The 18,706-nt window shown below is 37.4% G+C and overlaps 3 protein-coding genes and 1 pseudogene across 4 annotated transcripts; all 4 read right to left on the reverse strand.

Annotated features, from left to right (window-relative positions):
- Positions 1-4,024: 4,024 nt before the first annotated feature.
- LOC149384039 (putative protein S-acyltransferase 17) lies at positions 4,025-6,165 on the reverse strand (annotated as a pseudogene). The gene is made up of 7 exons (XR_016301589.1): positions 6,157-6,165; positions 5,362-5,610; positions 4,939-5,033; positions 4,683-4,850; positions 4,500-4,572; positions 4,358-4,410; positions 4,025-4,246 (listed from the first exon to the last, which is right to left on the reverse strand). The product of XR_016301589.1 is annotated as a putative protein S-acyltransferase 17 (transcript).
- LOC149384040 (LEAF RUST 10 DISEASE-RESISTANCE LOCUS RECEPTOR-LIKE PROTEIN KINASE-like 1.2) lies at positions 6,129-10,241 on the reverse strand. Its single transcript, XM_089628731.1, has 5 exons — positions 9,191-10,241; positions 8,907-8,939; positions 8,561-8,818; positions 7,654-8,087; positions 6,129-6,834 (listed from the first exon to the last, which is right to left on the reverse strand). The coding sequence occupies exons 1-5, from the start codon at positions 9,942-9,944 to the stop codon at positions 6,295-6,297; spliced, it is 2,019 nt and encodes a 672-aa protein (XP_089484857.1). The 5' UTR covers positions 9,945-10,241; the 3' UTR covers positions 6,129-6,294.
- Positions 10,242-10,928: 687 nt separating this feature from the next.
- LOC149384041 (LEAF RUST 10 DISEASE-RESISTANCE LOCUS RECEPTOR-LIKE PROTEIN KINASE-like 1.4) lies at positions 10,929-13,303 on the reverse strand. The gene has a single exon (XM_089628732.1). It carries the CDS (start codon positions 12,982-12,984, stop codon positions 12,163-12,165), a length of 822 nt encoding a protein of 273 aa, XP_089484858.1. The 5' UTR covers positions 12,985-13,303; the 3' UTR covers positions 10,929-12,162.
- A 4,086-nt stretch (positions 13,304-17,389) lies between these two features.
- Positions 17,390-17,926, reverse strand: LOC149384042 (LEAF RUST 10 DISEASE-RESISTANCE LOCUS RECEPTOR-LIKE PROTEIN KINASE-like 2.7). The gene has a single exon (XM_089627977.1). The coding sequence runs from the start codon at positions 17,924-17,926 to the stop codon at positions 17,390-17,392; it is 537 nt and encodes a 178-aa protein (XP_089484103.1).
- Between the last annotated feature and the right edge of the window lie 780 nt (positions 17,927-18,706).

Consider the following 18,706-nt stretch of genomic DNA (forward strand, 5'->3'; position numbering starts at 1 on the left):
TCCCACACGTGGCTTGCGTGTCTCCGATCCGATCCCACCCCGAAATCCCGACCCTTCCGTACACCCCGAAATACCGACCCTTCCCACACGCGAGTGGACCTCGCCGCCAAGATCTGGATCTGCCCAGGTATGCATGTGTTGTAATACAAAATCATGTGTCATTCAGTGATTATTATGTTTATTGTAAATCCTTTTGAATGTTTAAATGTTGTTGGAACGAGTTTGATGTATAAATCTTGATGTGTTATATCTATATCTTGATGCGCAGTAAAATGAAATCATGTATCAATGTGTTAGTTTTCCCGATATACCATTGTGAATGTGTTTAGAAAATTGGGTGTTTGGATGTTAGAAGAAAAAATTGGAGTCGACATATTTTGCAGTAAATCTGAGTAAATATTGGGTAGTCTAAGTTATTTGGACCTTTTCTTTATTTACACATATTTACTGCTGAGTTTGGATGTTAGAAGAAAATAATAGTAGTCGACATATTTTGCAGTAAATATTGGATATAGTCTAAGTTTTTTGGATCAAATATTTATTTACACATATTTACTGTTGAGTTTGGATGTTAGAAGAAAATAATAGTAGTCGACATTTTTTGCAGTAAATCTGAGTAAATATTACACATATTTACATCTCAAGAAGAACGGCGAACCAGTTGCAGTGAAGCTTGCCATCAATGAGAGACCAAAACGCGTTATAAAGAAACCAGCAATGCTAATTATGTGTATTTTGAGATTTATGTTTGCTAACTCTTTTGGTACTTTGGATTCTTCGTTAATCCAAAGAAACATATATATGAGTAAATTTTGTCATTACTAAGACTTATATTTTTTGATGTTATTGGTTAAACTGAAACATGACTTATGTAAATCTGGGTAAATAACATATCGACGCAAATGTAAATGAACACTCAACCAACATTATTTACATTAGTTTACTGATCCCTACAGAAATCAAGAATGCAATATAAATCTGGACGAAGAATATAAGAAATAATATATAAAAAGAAACAAAAAAATTACAACTGCCACGTCCATTTAGTTCCTAAAATAAATGGATTATTAATAGACTAAATCATGTTCACACTTATATCAGGAAATACAATTCCAAAAATTTCGGGAATAAATTTCATCCGAAAATTCAAATTAGTAATTCAAAATTCAAATGCTCATGGGCAATTTCGGAAATAAAAAAACCTATTATTGGGCCACGTCATCCGAATGGCTATTTACTTAGTATTTACAAAACCTTTGCTATTTAGCAATTTTAAAGGTTTGAGTTGGCTATTTTGCTAAATTACCCAAAAAATTATGATATCTCTATATCTATTGTTATCTCTAAGAATTAAACGACGAGGGTCTTTTGGATATCAGCTAGCAGCTAGTTGAAAAACAGAATTACAAGCTAATTCATATGAAGATATTTATGTCCTTGTATTTAGGGAAGGGAAACTTGATAAAGCAAGCTTAGTGGAGCATGTGATTTGAAAACCAAACCATGTTTTGGTTCCCTTAGGAAAACCAAGCATCTCACCATGTAAAATGTCCAAATTACCCTTAAATGATTTTTTTTTTCAAAATCAATCCTTCACTCACTCACTCCCCTTCCCTTCCCTTCCCTCACGTGTGTTTTTTCAATTCTGAAACAAAAAAAAACAAAAAAAACGCATAGCCCATACCTTTCCCCTTTCCCTTTCAAAAACATAAAAAAAAAAAAAGAAACCCCCGCTCAGTTCTCCCCGACCCGTCAGTTCTCCGTCGTCAGTTCTCCCCGTCGTCGCCACTCGTCATTTCGGTCCTTCGTAGCGGAGATCGGAGAAGAACAACCTCCGCGTCGGAGTCAACGCGTATGTTGAACGGATCTTGTTCTCTTCTCCCCGGGGATCGGGTACGGGTTCTACGTGTGGCTGAGAAAGCTTGGGTTCCTCGAGAAAGAATATGGAATCGCGACCGTGATTGGGACCAGCGAAAATCACTTTGTGGCCAGGCTCTCGAGGGTTCACCCGGCGGCCCCGAAGCAGTACTTGGAGCGTTTCGCTCGGAGAAAATTCGATGATTAGTTCTTGAGATTAAATTCTGGTTGTTTTATGTGGGATTTTGTATTCGGTTTTGCCTATTTTTGTAACAGAAAATTTGACGAGCAAACCAAAGGCGCTTGCTTATTATTGGCCTGCGAATGGGTATTTCTTTTGAATTCCAATTTGTTGATTTATTTGCGAGTGAATAAAGGAGTTCTTCACTGACTAACTAATACGTTAGTTCTATGTAACTTTTTTTGTTCATTGATCTCAGACTTGCAGATAATAAAGAGAACTCTAAACTTACTGCTTTTTTAGATCATATTTATAAATAATAAAAAAAAAAACTTCGTGCACTTCAGAGTACACTCTTATCTCTTTCATTAATAGTCTTTTATTCATTTGTTGTAGTTTGTAAATGAGTAATATTTAGCCTGCTTTTTGGGGGATTAGGGTGTGTGGATGCTCTCAATTGCATTAGGTTGATCGATTTATCGTGTGTTTTTGGCTAACTCATGCATGATCTATTGATTTGCAATTAGGAGGATATGCAAATCGTTGAACTGTCGTACATGTTTGACTGGAAATAGTTTAGAAAGTTGGAGAGCAGCCTACATGGATGCGGTGTACCCTTGTGGTCCTGAACACGAGTGGAATGCTCCAGAAGAGCTGTTGAATATGGAGGTCAAGGTACCTGTTGCGAAAAACCCCGCCGGTCGGCCGAAGAAGAAGAGCAAAGGAGGACGGCACAAGATCAAACGTTTGTCGTCTCAAGGTGAAGTAATTGTTGTTCAGCGCAAATGTAGTATTTGTGGAGGTAGAGGACATAATAGGAAGTCGTGTACTTTTCGTCAGTAGTATTGGATTTCAAACATTTCAGTTATTTTATGTGTTTGATTTCAGAGTTTTCAGTTAGTTTATGTGATGGATTTCAGACATTTCAGTTATTTTATGTGTTTGATTTCAGAATTTTCAGTTAGTTTATGTGCTTGATTTCAGACATTTCAGTTATTTTATGTGTTTGATTTCAGAGTTTTCAGTTATTTTATGTGTTTGATTTCAGAGTTTTCAGTTATTTTATGTGTTTGATTTCAGAGTTTTCAGTTTTTTATGTGTTTGATTTCAGAGTTTTCAGTTAGTTTATGTGCTTGATTTCAGACATTTCAGTTATTTTATGTGTTTGATTTCAGACATTTCAGTTATTTTATGTGCTTGATTTCAGAGTTTTCAGTTAGTTTATATGCTTGATTTCAGACATTTCAGTTATTTTATGTGTTTGATTTCAGAGTTTTCAGTTATTTTATGTGTTTGATTTCAGAGTTTTCAGTTATTTTATGTGTTTGATTTCAGAGTTTTCAGTTATTTTATGTGTTTGATTTCAGAGTTTTCAGTTAGTTTATGTGCTTGATTTCAGACATTTCAGTTAATTTTTGTAATGGATTTCAGACATTTCAGTTAATTTTTGTAATGGATTTCAGACATTTCAGTTAATTTTTGTCAAAGATTTCAGACATTTCGGGTGATTCATGTATACATTACAAACCAAAATATCATCCAAAAAACTAGTCTCCAAAACTACCAAAGTAATTATCAATAAACATTACAAACCCAATTTTCATCCAAAAAACTAGTCTCCAACACTATCAAAGCAAGGGAGTGTAATCATCATGCTTTATGGGCCGCTTGCTCTTTCTCTTCGAAACTACACAATCCAACATAAAATAAATAAAAAGTCGTCGTCGTCGTCGTCGGGGGCTGCCACAGAGGTTGCCGTCTTGGGGGCTGCCACAGTTCTTGCCGTCTCTTTCGCCGTAGGGTTGACGAAGTCGTCGTCGTCGTCACCGGGGGCTGCCACGGTGGTTGCCGTCACGGGGGCTGTCACGGTGGTTTCCGTCTCGGGGGCTGCCACGGTGCTTGCCGTCTCGGGGGCTGCCACGGTGCTTTCCATCCCTTCGTCAAAGGGGCACGGGTGCCAAGCTTTCAAAGTTCAGGGACTGCTGGTTATTTAATCAAAACTGAAGTAAACGGAAACCAAACCTCGTTCGTGGTTGTATTTGTGAGGCATAGCTTGGCATGGTAAGCAAAGAAACCCGCCAGAAGCAACGAGACAATAGCAAGAAAGACCATAAGAAGAATTTGTGTGTTGTATGAGCTCAGCAACCACTGAAAATCCCAAAAAAAAAACCAATGGCAACTGTGCCATATACACAGAGAAGGAAGTGCCTGAAATAACAGAACAGCAATCTAAATGACTTGAGCTCGTTCCAAAGACATTTTACAAATTATTTTCGCAGATAGAGAGAAAATACGTACGAGGATAAGAGTAAAGGTTACCATATAAGAAACGCCAAGAAATAATGGTTATTCCTCTCGCCAATACAATTATTCTGCAACGATTAAAACCTTTTAGGTGAAACCCCGAAAAAGGAAAAGACGAAAAGAATTAAAAAAAAAAATAGAACAAGAGATTTCGTACCATCCATCCACAATGATGGTCAAACCGAGCGACACATCGACCGCATATACCACAGTGCTTGGACCTTGCAGGCCTAAAGACGCGCAAGAAAATAAATAAAATATTATTTCAATCACACGCAATTTTTAAAAAAGCTCAGGCAAAGAGAGAGAGACTGGAAGCGAGAAAGAAAGAGAGACTGACTTTGGGATTTTACAGGTCGAGCACATTTTCTCCGAGTAAATAACATTATCATATGGATAAGCATCAAGATAGTGAGAAACATTATCGGCCGTTACTGTTCCCGGGTCGGTAAAACTGGTCAAAATAAACAATAAAACGCCAACTGAAACGGCCAACAAGCTCGTGTACCTGAATCAGACACACACCATAACTTTTATAGATAAAGATATTTTTGAAACTAGCGAAATATCTAATTTATATGCTCATTGGAACGTACCAGTGAATTTCGCTAAGGTAATAGCCGGGGATGAAAGTGAAGCAAGACTTTGCAACGATATAATAGGTTCCCCCGAGAATCGCAAGATATATCACCTTCAACAAACGATTCAAAGAAAACTTTGTCACATTTTCTAAGAAATTCAAACGCCATTGTTACTTTCTATGATCATCGCAAGCCCAGAAAACCGGAGCACCAGATTAACTAACATTCTAGAATTCAAGAGAAGTCAATTCGTTTACTTTCAGATTAACTAACATATTGCAATGTAAAACCTCAACAAAGCCCCAAACATTGTGTAGTTTCATCACTCACACACACTACCCAAATTCCTGAAATTTCCCACACACACACACACACTGTTCATATGCAAAATCAAATCTTTAGAAAAAATAATATAAAAGAAAATGAAAAGAGTGAGACCTGTAGAATGGGATTAGGACGGTCACAACAGAAGTACTCGGCCGAAAGAATGGCGTTCGTGCCTTTGGAGCCACAAGCGAACCCTACAAACCTCCTGCAAAAGCGAAGAAGCCAGGAAGGATCGGCTGGAGGGCTCTGTTGGTTCGCGAGGATGCTGGACTGGCGACGAAGGACCGAAATGACGAGTGGCGACGACGGGGAGAACTGACGACGGAGAACTGACGGGTCGGGGAGAACTGTCGGGGAGAACTGAACGGGGGTTTCTTTTTTTTTTTATGTTTTTGAAAGGGAAAGGGGAAAGGTATGGGCTGTTTTTTTTTTTTTTTTTTTTGTTTCAGAATTGAAAAAACCCACGTGAGGGAAGGGGAGTGAGTGAGTGAAGGATTGATTTTGAAAAAAAAAATTCATTTAAGGGTAATTTGGACATTTTACATGGTGATATGCTTGGTTTTCCTAAGGGAACCAAAACATGGTTTGGTTTTCAAATCACATGCTCCACTAAGCTTGCTTTATCAAGTTTTCCCTTAGGGAATTGTAATTTATTGTTTTGGATTTCTTATAATCAGTATAATGCATAAATAAGTAACCTATGAATAATTCCTATGAGTAAAGTAAGTAGAATATTTCGCACAATATATTTCTACATCTTGCAACCAAAATAAACCCCTTCAGCCACAATGAAAAAAAAAAAAAAAAAAAAAAAAAAGAAAAGAAAGAAAGAGTACTCATTTGCTAAAAGGCGATCACGAACGGTAGGTCTGTTAATAATACAAGTTTCTGACATAACATATATACACATCTCATACTAGAGGTCAATCATCTTGTAAGAAAAATTCCAATCATCCAATTCATGAAAATTACATATACATAAATAGTGGATGACCGGGATATACTTCCATGAAAATTTACACCAAAAAAAAAAAAAAAAAAAACTCAACTACTAGATTTGGGCGTGGTAGACCTACCACTACCCCAACTCAACGTCAAAGAATCCGGCGACAACGTCAACGGGCCATTCTTTAACAGCACCGCGGAAGCATCATCGGCGGTGGCAGTGGCGGTGGCGGGGACGGGTACGGAAGCGGTTTCAGCGTTAGCGGTGGCGGTGGCGGCGACATATTCTCTTTCGTGGTTGGCGTTGAGCTCCTCCCACACATCGTCCATGGAGGGCCTCATGTCTTTTTCTTGTTGGAGGCAACGGAAGGCGAGCTCGGCCACGGCCGTGACACTGCGCTGAACACGTGGGTCGTCCCCGAACCCGAGGGACTCGTCGACGAGCTCGTGGAGTGCGTGGTTTTGGATGCGGTTCAAGGCCATGGTGGAGAGGTTGATGTCGTGGCGGTGGCGGGTGATATCGACGGCCGGCATTGAGGAGATGAGCTCGACGAGGACCACTCCGAAGCTGAACACGTCGCTCTTGCTCGTCAGCTGATAGCACAGATGGTAGTCGGGGTCCACGTACCCCGGCGTGCCCTGTATTCATGCAAATAAAATTTAGTAAATTATAATTGAAATTTTTTATTCTTTTTTTAACGGTTTTTTAGTAGCTTCAAACCCAAGATTGCTTTTTTGTCAAATTTTCTATGTTATATGATAAGAAACTATATATTAGGATAGTATTTAGCTGTTTTTTTTTTTCTTTAATATAATTTAAAAAAACGTTATTCTTTTTATGAGAAAAAACAACAACAAAAAAATCAAAATTTATATTTTTTTGTCTAGTTTAGATTTCTATAACCTTAAGTGGAGGTTAATATATATATATATATATATATTATATTTGTGCATGTTGAGGTTTATATTCTCTAGGCTCTAAGAACATGTAATCATAGACACGGAGTCAAAAATGTAAATGAGGAGGCGCTAATATGAAAAAAGAAAAAAAAAATATATTCAGCGGTGACGAGAGGCTAATTTGTTATTTTTTAACATTTAAAAGAAAAAAAAAAGTAGGGAAAAAAAACAAATATTGAGGGGGGCTGTAGCTAAATCCGTCCATCATGGGACGGAGCCAAAGAAGCTCACTAGGAGGGGTTAAGTTGAAAAAAGGATTCAAATGGGCTAATTTGTAAATTTTCAGAGTAAAAAATGTAATTTTTTAAAAAATGAGCCAAAAGTGCAAAAACGAAATTGAGGGTGGGGGGCTTGAGCCCCCCTCGGTTTACTGTAGCTCCGTCCCTGATCCGTGCATATAATTGTATCTATATGATGTAACCTTGACTAATAAAGAAATGGTTTTAGGTTAAAACGACATAAAGAGTGCTATAAAGAAAGAATTCAATATGCGGGTACCTGAGGCGCAGTGGAGACATGGGTGGCCTCGGTAGGAAAGAGGCGGGAGAGGCCAAAATCGGCGACCTTGACACGGAAGTGAGAGTCGAGGAGGATGTTAGTTGTCTTGACATCTCGGTGAACGATATCAGAGCGGTGGAGATACGTGAGAGCCGCGGCCGTGTCGATGGCGATGGAGAGGCGGGAGGGCCACGGGAGGCCTCCGGGGCGGGCCCGGGGCCCGTGGAGATGGTCCGCCACCGTGCCGTTGGGGATGTACTCGTACACGAGGAGGAGCTCGCGGCAATGCCTCGAGGTGCAGCCGTAGAGGGAGACCAAGTTCTCGTGCCGCACGCTGGCCAAGATCTTCGCTTCATTCACAAATTGTTCCACTCTCCGGTAGTTGTTCTCGTAAAGCCGCTTCACCGCCACGGATCTCCCATCTTTTAGTTTTCCTGAACATATTCAAATTCGCTCAATTTAATAGAAGTGTAGACCTAACTCATATTTAAAATTATAGTTCACATAAAGAAGTTGCCTAAATACTCAACTAATGAGAGAGTTTCTGATAAATTTTTTTAATAATGTTAGTTTTTTTTACTGTGACTCGAACTCATCTCTTCTTCAAATGTTTATATATTTAAAAGAAAAAAAAAACAAGTTTTCTCATTAATTGATGGGCCTACCTAATTTATATTCATGTTGGCCAATTTTAATAAAATGTCAATAAAAGTGTGAGCTTAATTCATACCCGAAAAGCTATTTCATAGAAGTTATTGCCTAAATACCAACTAATGAGAGAGAGTTTCTAATTAAAAATGTTCCTTTTTAACGATATTTACTTTTTGCTGTGTAACTCGAACTTATCTCTTCAAATATTTATTTAAAAAGGAAATATTCAAATTTGGTCATTAGTTGATGGGGTTACCGTGATACACGGTGCCGAAGCCTCCATCGCCGAGTTCTTTGGTGGGGTCGAAGTTGTTGGTGGCCTCGACGAGTTCTTCGTACGTGAACACGCGGATGGTTCCATGTATACTGCCTCCCTTCTCGACATCATTCATCGAAGACGAGATGTCCGAAGAGCGAGAGAGCAATGTCGATGACGACTTCTTAATCCTTTTGCGCCATCGGTAATAGAATACGGCCAACATGATTGCTATCCCGAAAGCACAACCCCCGACGGCTGCATTAGATAAATATTGTCACGTTATTCTTCCAAAAAATTCTTGCCATAGAAATGAGTAATAGAGTTTGAAGTGCATTATTATTACCTATGCCGACCTTGAGTTTCACATTCATTCCTCCTGCAAAGATGTAAATGTTTGAATATCAGAAAAATTGGTGTAAATGTTTAAGAAAAAACATAAGCAAGAAAAGGGGTGAAATTTATTTACAACGTCATCAATAAAAAAAAAAAAGTAAATCAAAGACGAATCCGTATGCAAAATAGAAAAAACAAACATTCAAACGAAATATATGTAAATATCAGACCACGAGTTACTCCTCTCATTGTCAATTAGTTTTGAGACAGAACGCCATGTCATCAAATGTTTACCGTCATTACAAGTTCTCTCATGGGGTCCGTCGCTGCAAAAGCAAGCGAACTCGTTACCCTTAAACCCGCACCGACCCCCGCTCTTCCTACAACCGGCGCAACCGAACGAGGTCCAATTCAAGACAAACCCCATCTTCAAGATCTCCGTGTAGTTCATCCCCAACAACCTATCGAACTCCACATCCGACGCCACGTCGGCAGGGACGCCGACCGTGGAGCCACACGAGCCCACCGAGTAGTTGGCGCGCTCTAAAGCCGCCACGTGGAAAGTGGCGAACGAGCTTCGAGCCGGATCGCCGCCAGCGAGGCAGTCGACGCGGAACGGGAGCGCGTAGCCAGACGGCATTTCCGAGCAGTTGTAGAAGAAGGATAGGTTTAGTCGGTGGTGGGACCCGAACCCGAACGGAGTACCTTCGAGGCTTATGTTGTGACGTGGCACCGGGCATTTCTCGTCTTCGTTGTACACGTCAGCGTTGGCGGCATGGAACGAGTGGTTTGAGTAGAATATTTCCTTAACGACATAATCGTCGTTCGAGATTCTGATTACCGGATTCTTCCGAGCATCGCAAGAGAGCTTGAAGTTTGGATATCCGCAGAAGGGCTCTTGTGCGTGAGGTAGCCAGAAAGGGAAGCTTATGGTAGGCCCATTTCCACAGGATTGAGGCTCGCAGGCCTTGAAGCTTGGGTCTATGCACAGAGTTGGTTTGTGTAAAAAGGCTAGGATTGTGAAGAGAATGAGCTTGAGAGCCTTCATTTTGGAACAGAAATGAAAAAGCAGAGGAAACAGAGGAGAAGAGAAAAATGTGGTAGTAGGTGAACTTATTTTATATGATATATGTTTAGTGTTTTTATATCATAGTCATATAAAATTTGGTTAATGCATGAACTTCAAAGAAAAGAAGGGACCGGAACAGAATAATTGCTCAAACAAAAGCAATGATGTTATTATTATTTAATTATTCTAAATGTATGAATATTCCCAAGTGGTTCTTAAACTAGAATGTTTAACTAAACGTGAAGTTTCATTGTAGCTTGTTTAAATGGAATTAAATAACTTTGAAACAATGGCTGTGAATCTTACTTTTGATCTTAGGTCCACTGGTTTTTTTTTAATGTTATCAACGCGCTACAATGAAAGCAAGATTCAATTGAGGATAACAATCAAATTAAATCTGCCTTGCTTAAAATTTCAAAGAATTGGACAGCTTTGAAATTCTTGGTTCAGAAGAAACTTGGAAAAGTCTTAACCAGTCAGACTCTACCACAATATTTACGTAATGGTAACATCATTTTTATTAAGAAGAAAAAAAACTTGGGTATTAGTTTGTGTAGATAGTCAAACAGTTAGAGTAATTGTCAATTAATAGCTGATATATAATATGGTCCAAAACTCTCACGTGCCACGTGTGAAAAGTTGGAATTAGTGGACGACCTTGACCCATTGGGAACAAGTTAATGGTTCGTTTGTTGAACCGAAAGCAAAGAAGAAAAAAAGGAACACAAATTCCATAGTTACTTTCTCATGTTCAAAAAGAAGAATAGAATTTATAGCAACAAAATGACAATATATTATGTCACAATCGTATATAATTTCGTCCCATAATGACCCATCTTTCGTTCTTCACCCTACTCTTTCCTACTTGTTTCCATTCCAAATTATAGTACAATGACCGTTGTAACCTCGTGAATGAGAAAAAAAAAGATCATTCAATCTAAACCGATCATCTCGTCTTAAATGTTATCCACAATAACATAGTCCTTTACTTTTTTTCTTTAAAAAAAAATTAATTTCTAGGAGATATATTTAACAGTCCAATATCTAATGGAGTTAGAGATGCAAATATGCAATACAAAAAAAAGCCTAGAAGCTATAGAAGCATGAGACCGTTTCTTGAGCAAAAAAACAAAAAGAAATATGAGACCGTTGTATCGGAAATTAACAGTTTCATAGTGAAGTTTTAGTGAATACGGTCGAAATTTGTTGTTTAGGCCTCTAAAACTTCAGTTTTCTATTTTTGGATAATTTTTTTATTTTTCGCTTTGTTATTCAATATTTTCTTACTTTTATTCATACTTTAATTTTCTTATTTCATTTTTGGATTGAAATTTTGTTAAGAATGGTTTATTTCTAAAGAAATAAAAATCAGACCATAGAGATTTTTTAGTATCTGCGATTTTCTATCTTACCCATTATCCTAGCCTAATACATGTATGCTATTGTCTGACCAAATTCTAAGCAAAATCTATAATTTTTCTAATCACAGATAGGAAAATATAATAGCTACAAAGAAGCATGATCTATATCCCCAGTATCACACGCTTCTAGTTTCTCAAGCCAATGTCTATATCGTTTTGTAGCGTTGACTCTTTCAAAGGTGTTTAGATTTTAGGCCACAGCGTCGCAGTGGTTTTGTACAGCTATCACAAAAATCAAAAAGACACGTAGGATTGAGATGGGCTCTACTTTGTATACCTTGTCAAAATCTTCCAAGGGATGATTCATGTGCCTTAGTATTTTATTTTCCTAAATGATCATCATCTATAAAATATCTAAAGTCAATGTGATTGTATGGTCACAATTGTACAAGACTATTCTCTCCAGTCAACCTTTTTTTTTCCCTGAATTATTTAATAACATGTAATTAAATTTCTGAACACCTTAGTATCTTTAACTAAACTATTTTTGAAACGCCTAATTTTTTAGATAGTATGATACAATTTAAGAGAGCCAAAGAACGCATTGAGCTCGATTTCCCAATGGAAGCACTTCAAATGCAGAAAGCAAACACAACGCTTATACTTATTACTACATTACGAAACTAAAATGTCAAACTTATTTTATAGAACTACGACATCTCAATTTTATCTAACACGCTTATACAGAGTAATGTTGGAAAATGGAGGGATTTCTGTTTGATCAGAGAGCAAAGCATTTGATAGCCTAAGCTATGAATGACATAAGAAGAAGAAGGTTAAAAGGTGTACGTACTTTCATGTGAATGTCGTTCACACGCTCCAGATTTAGATGGTTGAAAACCCTCCAAGCAAGAACACAGAAACTGCACATTGGTGTCGAATCCGCAACGTCGACTATTATTCCAGGTCATGCAGTGGGTAAAACATTTTTCCAAATCCATGTAATTCACTTGAAACCCTTTCTTCAACTCCAATTCCACGTCACCTCCGGCCTCGATCCGACGGAGAACGTCCCGTGGCACCGGGACTGTGACAACTCTTCTACACTTGTCGACCGACACCGACCTCAAGCTCGAATCGTTGGCGTAGAAAACCCGTCGACGCTCATCGTGGCAGCTTAATCTACTAAGCTTGTCATCGTCGATAGTTTCCGGGCAGTCATACAGCAACGTGAGATTCGCAACTATTTTAAGATCACTAGCAAAGAAGAAAGGATTCAAAGTGGTGTTTTGGAATTGGCGAAGAGAGCATGGGTCCTCATACAGGTCGTTCCTGGTGAGGTTCATGGTTCGGCGTATTTGGTTGACGCCGAGCACCCGAAACTCGAGGCCTTCGATGTTGATGACCGCGTATTCACTGTCGACGCAGCGGAGATTGAACCCGGGGTGACCGCAGCTTGGAGGGTTGGCGTTTCCCCAGAATGGGAAATGCAAGTCTGTGAGATTGTCTCCACAGCTGTACGGAGAGCATTGGGTGGGATATGGTTCGTATCGGGAATGGGAAGCGAAAGGGAGAGAAAAGACTAACACACACCGCAACGCCAAGGCTGAGAAAAACAACGAGCAGTGGTGGTGCTTCCTCATTATTACTCTATTCATTTGGCTGATCAATGATAGCTTCACAGATCTCTTTAATGCCTTTGCTCTTCACAAGATACCGTAAACTATGGAGAGAGGAATTTTTGAGTCTTGACCAAGACTTTGTTGGAATAGTTTTTTATTGGTTGGAATTTTGTGTGTGTGAGACCCGCGGAAGGGATTGTCTATGTTGACTTGTATTTTGAGTAGTTGAGTAGTAGCCTAATCAAACACGTTACCCATTTGTGCCCAAAACTTACTCTGTCTCTCTTCTATTCATATATTTGTTTTCCATGAAATTAAACATAATAAATAAAAAACAAAACAAAAAAACAAAAATAGGAAGACACCTCTTAATTTACTCTAATATGAATTGACGACGACTAGATGGAGGGTAACTCGCTTCCGACCAAAAATCAAACTTGTGTACTGTTTGTGTCTAGAAAAGAAAAACCGCGTGCCAGGTTATGGAATACCATCCACGTTTCATAATTAGAAAAATAAATCAGTCTTGTAACTATAACCATGTCATGAAAACTGTTGCTTATTTATATACTGTAAGTCTTGTAAGCAAGTATTTTTCATTAGAATTTTTTCAATCAATGGCAACGAATTGTCACGTAAAAATAAATAGCGGTAAAATTTATTATATAATCACGAAGACCAGACTGATCACGAGTTTAGTCATGCTATTCCAATTATACAATTAATATCCGTAACAACTAAGTGGGGATGATTAAGATTCTACATATTTTTTTAATTTGAATTTTCTCCTAAATCATCTTCTTTTTTCTTTCAATTTTTTTTCCCTATGTGGCCCTACGTTGATTAATACTACAGTATGATGTGGAACTATATTTATTTTGAAGTTTGGCGAATATTATATGCAACTAAAGACTTAAAAGAGGATTTCATGAGTGGACTCATTCAAACACTAATATAATATAAAATAAAATAGACTGGATTTAACTAATGCGTCACGTTCTTTGGGTTTATTTTCATTTATATATCAATGAATTGTTTTTTTTTTCTCTCGTAAGCATGTCTCCTCCACAAGAGAAGACCTATTCAAAGTACTTTCTTCTTTCAGGAAGCAAAAACAAGTTAAGTCTATATTTCAGTTTTCAAGAGGTTCAAAATTCTATAGATTCGTAAAAACAAAGTATGGAAATTGCGCATTGATAACGACACAAAATGAGTCGCATGAATAGAAATAAAAAATTGAATTCCGTGGAATACAGAGCCAGGTTTATCTACTTTCGTTAAAGCATCGTATTCATATACTTAAAGTAATAACCTTTTTTTTTTTTGTTCAACCGTCAACCATATTACGTAATTTGATGATCATCTCATCGTTATTTTTTTTTTTTGTTTGGTAGGTAAGCTCATCTTATTACTATCTACAACTACGATGTTCATATATAATTAAAATCTACGGACCACGTTACGCTCGAGTGAGTGTTGATATTTTTTTACCCGACTTATTAGCGGAAACCACAAATCCCCGTTGAAACTTGAAACTACGATAACAACCCTACAAAAAAACTCAAATCCAAAGTATGGAATTTACATACAAAAATCCAAACCAGCCTAGTTTAGTGCTAGGGGTCCAGAATTAACAAGTTGACAAAATCAAAAGAACATCCATAGTGAATAAGGATATGAAACAACTGATAATTCATCTTGATCAGTATTACCAAATTCGATCGCAACCCCAAATTTGTTTCACGCTTAAATTTGTAGTGTATCAAATAGTATGGGCCGATGTAGGTACTTTGTCAATGCATCAACTAGTTGGTTTTCTATTGACAACAAGCAACAAAGCGGATATCTATTGGAAAGGATTCACGTATGAATAAGAGATACTCGATTGGCATCGAGTCAAGACTTTTTTAAGGACCCCCCGTTCTCCACCGTGTTGGATCGTCACCCCACTATACTCCACATTAGTATGATATTGTCCGTTTTGGGCCCAAGCCTGTACGGTTTTGTCTTTGGGCACCTTCCCAAAGACCTCATATTAATGGAGTTGGTGGGACTCTTATATCCAAGACAATTTTTGCCTACTCTTGCGATGTGGGACTTGGGTTGCTACCCCAACACTTTTTGAGTAGAGGCGTGAATATAATGTGACGTTCACGAGTAAGAGATAGGATTTTAGATTGGATTTCATATCCACCTCAACCCTCAAATCGGCTAGGTCAATGATCGTAGATCATTAATTGTGAAATCATGTTTACTATGAGATAAGATGTTACACATAATGATGTGACAAATTGTGTAACAAGATGCTCCAATACAATACATGAGCAATCATATAATGTGTAAAATAAAGACACAAAGAATTATTAATCGAGTTCGGTGCAAAACCACCTACATCTGGAGGGAAGTTGCCTAGTAAAAGGAAATTTACTATTCAATAAGTAATCTATAGAATACGTCGGCCTCATCTGAATGATTCGTCATCTATAGCTATTTTTTTTTATTACTACCCGTGGATCAAACCAGGCTTTCTTATAAATCTGAGAACCCTTCACTTCTACTCAAACATTCGTCCATGTGTTTTTTTTTTATCAATTACAACGGTCGTGTACAATACTCACGGATTACAAATCCAAACTCTATTCTTCACAAATAAGTGGAGAGAACAAGATAGAGACACATGCACATACACGGACTGTTTTCCTATGCACAAACGTACATGCTCGAAACCCCAGAATAATTAACAATGCATGAAGATGAACTATTAAATGCATACTATCTCTTTTAAAGTGATTGACAAGCAAGATGTCAAATTAGGATTTTCTAAACCAAGACGCGTTGTAGATATTCGTTGCATATATTGTGCGTGGATGATCTTAATAGAAAATTTTGAATTTTTTTTTCAAAATACCGCATCAGAGAAAATATTGTGGGATCATTGCAGTGGCGGCTAAAATCTCTCAATAAGTTACGAAACATGTTGAGAGATATCTTGCCAAATAAATTTTTCCGATAAAAATAAAGCCAAAACCACACGTAACAACATATTGCGGCCAAGCCAATGCGCATTGTCCAAAGGCCCGGGTCAAAACACACCAACCATCTGCTAAGAAATTCAAGAGTCTAACTACCGAGACTCGTACAGCTTCTAGACTCTTATATTTAAGAGTCTTCATGCTGGTCCACTATTATGAAAAGAAGATTTAAAAATTCTTGAATTAAAGACCGGAATGCATTGACTAGAATCCCTACCGTAGGACTGCATTAAAGAATCATGAATTATGGACCGCGATAGCACGGCTACATGATGAAATGTGGAGGAAAGTAGGGCAAATGGCCGATATTACTGGAAGTGGAAAAAAATGGTGTAGAAAGTTTTTACAACGGTGGTATATTAAAAGATTTTACAACGGTACGAAAACTGTCGTAGAAAGTGAAATTTATCACAACGGTTCGGTATATACCTCTACTTTGGGAGGTATTGGATATCACTATTGGGAATATGAGTTTAGGAAGGAAAGAAGATAGAATTAAAGAAAGAAAACTAATTAACTATATTCGTATACTTGATGTCCAGTGCATTCACTTGTGTTATTACATAGCAAATGCATGTAAGCTAACAAACTAATCAAAATTAGAATATTGGAGACTATATACAAGGCTTCTACCATCAATTCATTATGTTGTTGTAATTTGTATTTGACCCGGCAGCGTTGTAGTGTTATATATATACACTTTTTATATAGCTTTTTAATAAACGATTTGGCAGCCTTATTAATGAAAAGTTAAGGGCCACTAAGATATTAATTAGCTGATCCCTATGATATTGTTACTTGCTACGATTATTAATTTACTACGGTTAGTTTCTTACCGAAGGATTGATTAGCTATGAATTAAAATTGCTGGATCGATGTCAATTATTTAATAGACTAATTTTATTCTGACGAATTTTCGACTCTTTGTTACATCACCGAAAATATGTTATGTTTTTTTATTATTAATATTAGTTAAGAACTAACTTCTAGACTATAATGAATGCAATATATGCAATATGTAACCCAAAAGGAAACCATAAGAATATAGTCGGGCGAATTAGCATTCAAAAAGTTAATGAAAGTTGGTTGCTGGAAAGATCATTTGATAATTATCATTTAGGGGAGCCTAAGCCTAGCAAATTAAATTTAAAAAATTTATTAAACCGTTAAAAAAAAAAAAAAAAAAAAAGTTAACATCGAAAGATTTGGCTAATACATTACCTAAGCATCTATTCGTATCCATATGTCATAACAAATTAAGAGTGTTAGTAATACCCTACTAACTTATATGTTTTCTTTTATAACCAAGATCGCCTTTTTTATTGTTTTTTCCTTACGAAAACTAAATTAAAAAAAAAAAAAAAAAAAAAAAAAAAAAAAAAAAAAACAAACATTTATCATTCGTCCAGTCATAGAAAAAGAAGAAGAATTGAGAAATACATACCCGAGTCGGATGGAGGGAAGTCAACACAGCTCCAATTAGAATGGTGATGATGATTTGGAGGACAAAAACATATAAAATCGCTCACAGTCTTGTTATATCCACAACTTCCATTATTTTTCATACAATCCAAGCACTCCTTTTCGTCCACACTCGTCCATTGAACCTCGAAACCTTCTTCCAAAACCCTCTCAGCACCGATCCCTCTTCTCAAGGCGTCGTCCATTACAGGAACCTCAACTCTGACGCTGCAGAATATTGATAGAAAATCGGCTTCGGATGGATTGTCGACCAAGTAAGCTAAACGAGAGCCTTTGTCCTTCGTACTACATGGAAATGGTAAGAGGCTCGAGATGTTTGGTTTAGGCCAAGATTCGGCCTCATCGCAACCGTACAGCAAGGTTGCGTTTCGGTCTTTTGAAGTGTAGTTGAAGGGCGTGGAGTTGAAATCGGTGTAGGTTGACTTTTCGAGACAGACTTTATCGGAAAGGTCGAGCCTTGCCATCTTGAGAATCTTGGCCTCCCATTCGATTCCAAGGACGTTGAATTTTTGAGATTTGACTTCGAAGAGAGGGTGATCGGTTTTGGGTTCGCAGTCGAGGACAAACCCCGGGTGGCCGCAATATTCCGGTTGGGTTGTTTTTCGAAAAGGGTATGAGATATTCTTGTACGATTCTCCGCAATCAAACGGTCCACAATGTTGGATCCCATTGCTTGATTTGGCTAGAAAAATCAGGACTAATAAGAGCGTAAATGAGTGAAATGAATTCCAGAAAGAGAGAGACGAATTCATTTCACAAAGATAAAGAAAATAACTTATGGTTGATGATTTACTTTTTTTATGACAATGATATGAGAATCAGATTGAGATTAATGAAGCGCTATGTAAGAGTGTATTGAGAACGTTAGAAAAAAAGAGATATTTGCAAGTTGTGGATAAAGAATGGTTAATTTAAAAAGCACTCGAGTTGTCCTAAAAAAAATAATAATAATAATAATAACATAATGCTTGGACTTCTTAAGTCTAAGAGTTTAAAAAAAATATATACATATATATATTATATATTACAAAGAATTATTTTTCTAGAGGTAACGAGAATATTATTATGATTGGATACTTGTCAAGTGTCTCTTACGAAAGTAATTTAATATGGTTGTTTGAATGGGTCTAAGTCCAAACTTTGATCTGATTAATCTATTCGTCCAAGATTTCGAGGAAAATACGTTGCTGATTTGCGTGGACTTAATGCTTTGACGAATTGTATATTGTATGCGTACGAACTCA

This window comes from Urtica dioica, chromosome 10 (genome assembly GCF_054948205.1).
Source record: "Urtica dioica subsp. dioica isolate 48M chromosome 10, U.dioica_male_clone48M_v1_H2, whole genome shotgun sequence".
NCBI lineage: Eukaryota > Viridiplantae > Streptophyta > Magnoliopsida > Rosales > Urticaceae > Urtica > Urtica dioica.

Bases quoted from the DNA above. Each gene is read 5' to 3' on its own strand.
- LOC149384040 (XM_089628731.1), bottom strand. From the start codon at position 9,944: ATGAAGGCTCTCAAGCTCATTCTCTTCACAATCCTAGCCTTTTTACAC. The intron at 8,940-9,190 runs GTAAACATTTGA...ACATCTTTGCAG, and splicing joins TGAGAGAACTTGTAATGACG to GAGGAATGAATGTGAAACTC. The intron at 8,819-8,906 runs GTAATAATAATG...TATCTAATGCAG, and splicing joins GAAACTCAAGGTCGGCATAG to CCGTCGGGGGTTGTGCTTTC.
- LOC149384041 (XM_089628732.1), bottom strand. From the start codon at position 12,984: ATGAATAGAGTAATAATGAGGAAGCACCACCACTGCTCGTTGTTTTTC.
- LOC149384042 (XM_089627977.1), bottom strand. From the start codon at position 17,926: ATGGCAAGGCTCGACCTTTCCGATAAAGTCTGTCTCGAAAAGTCAACC.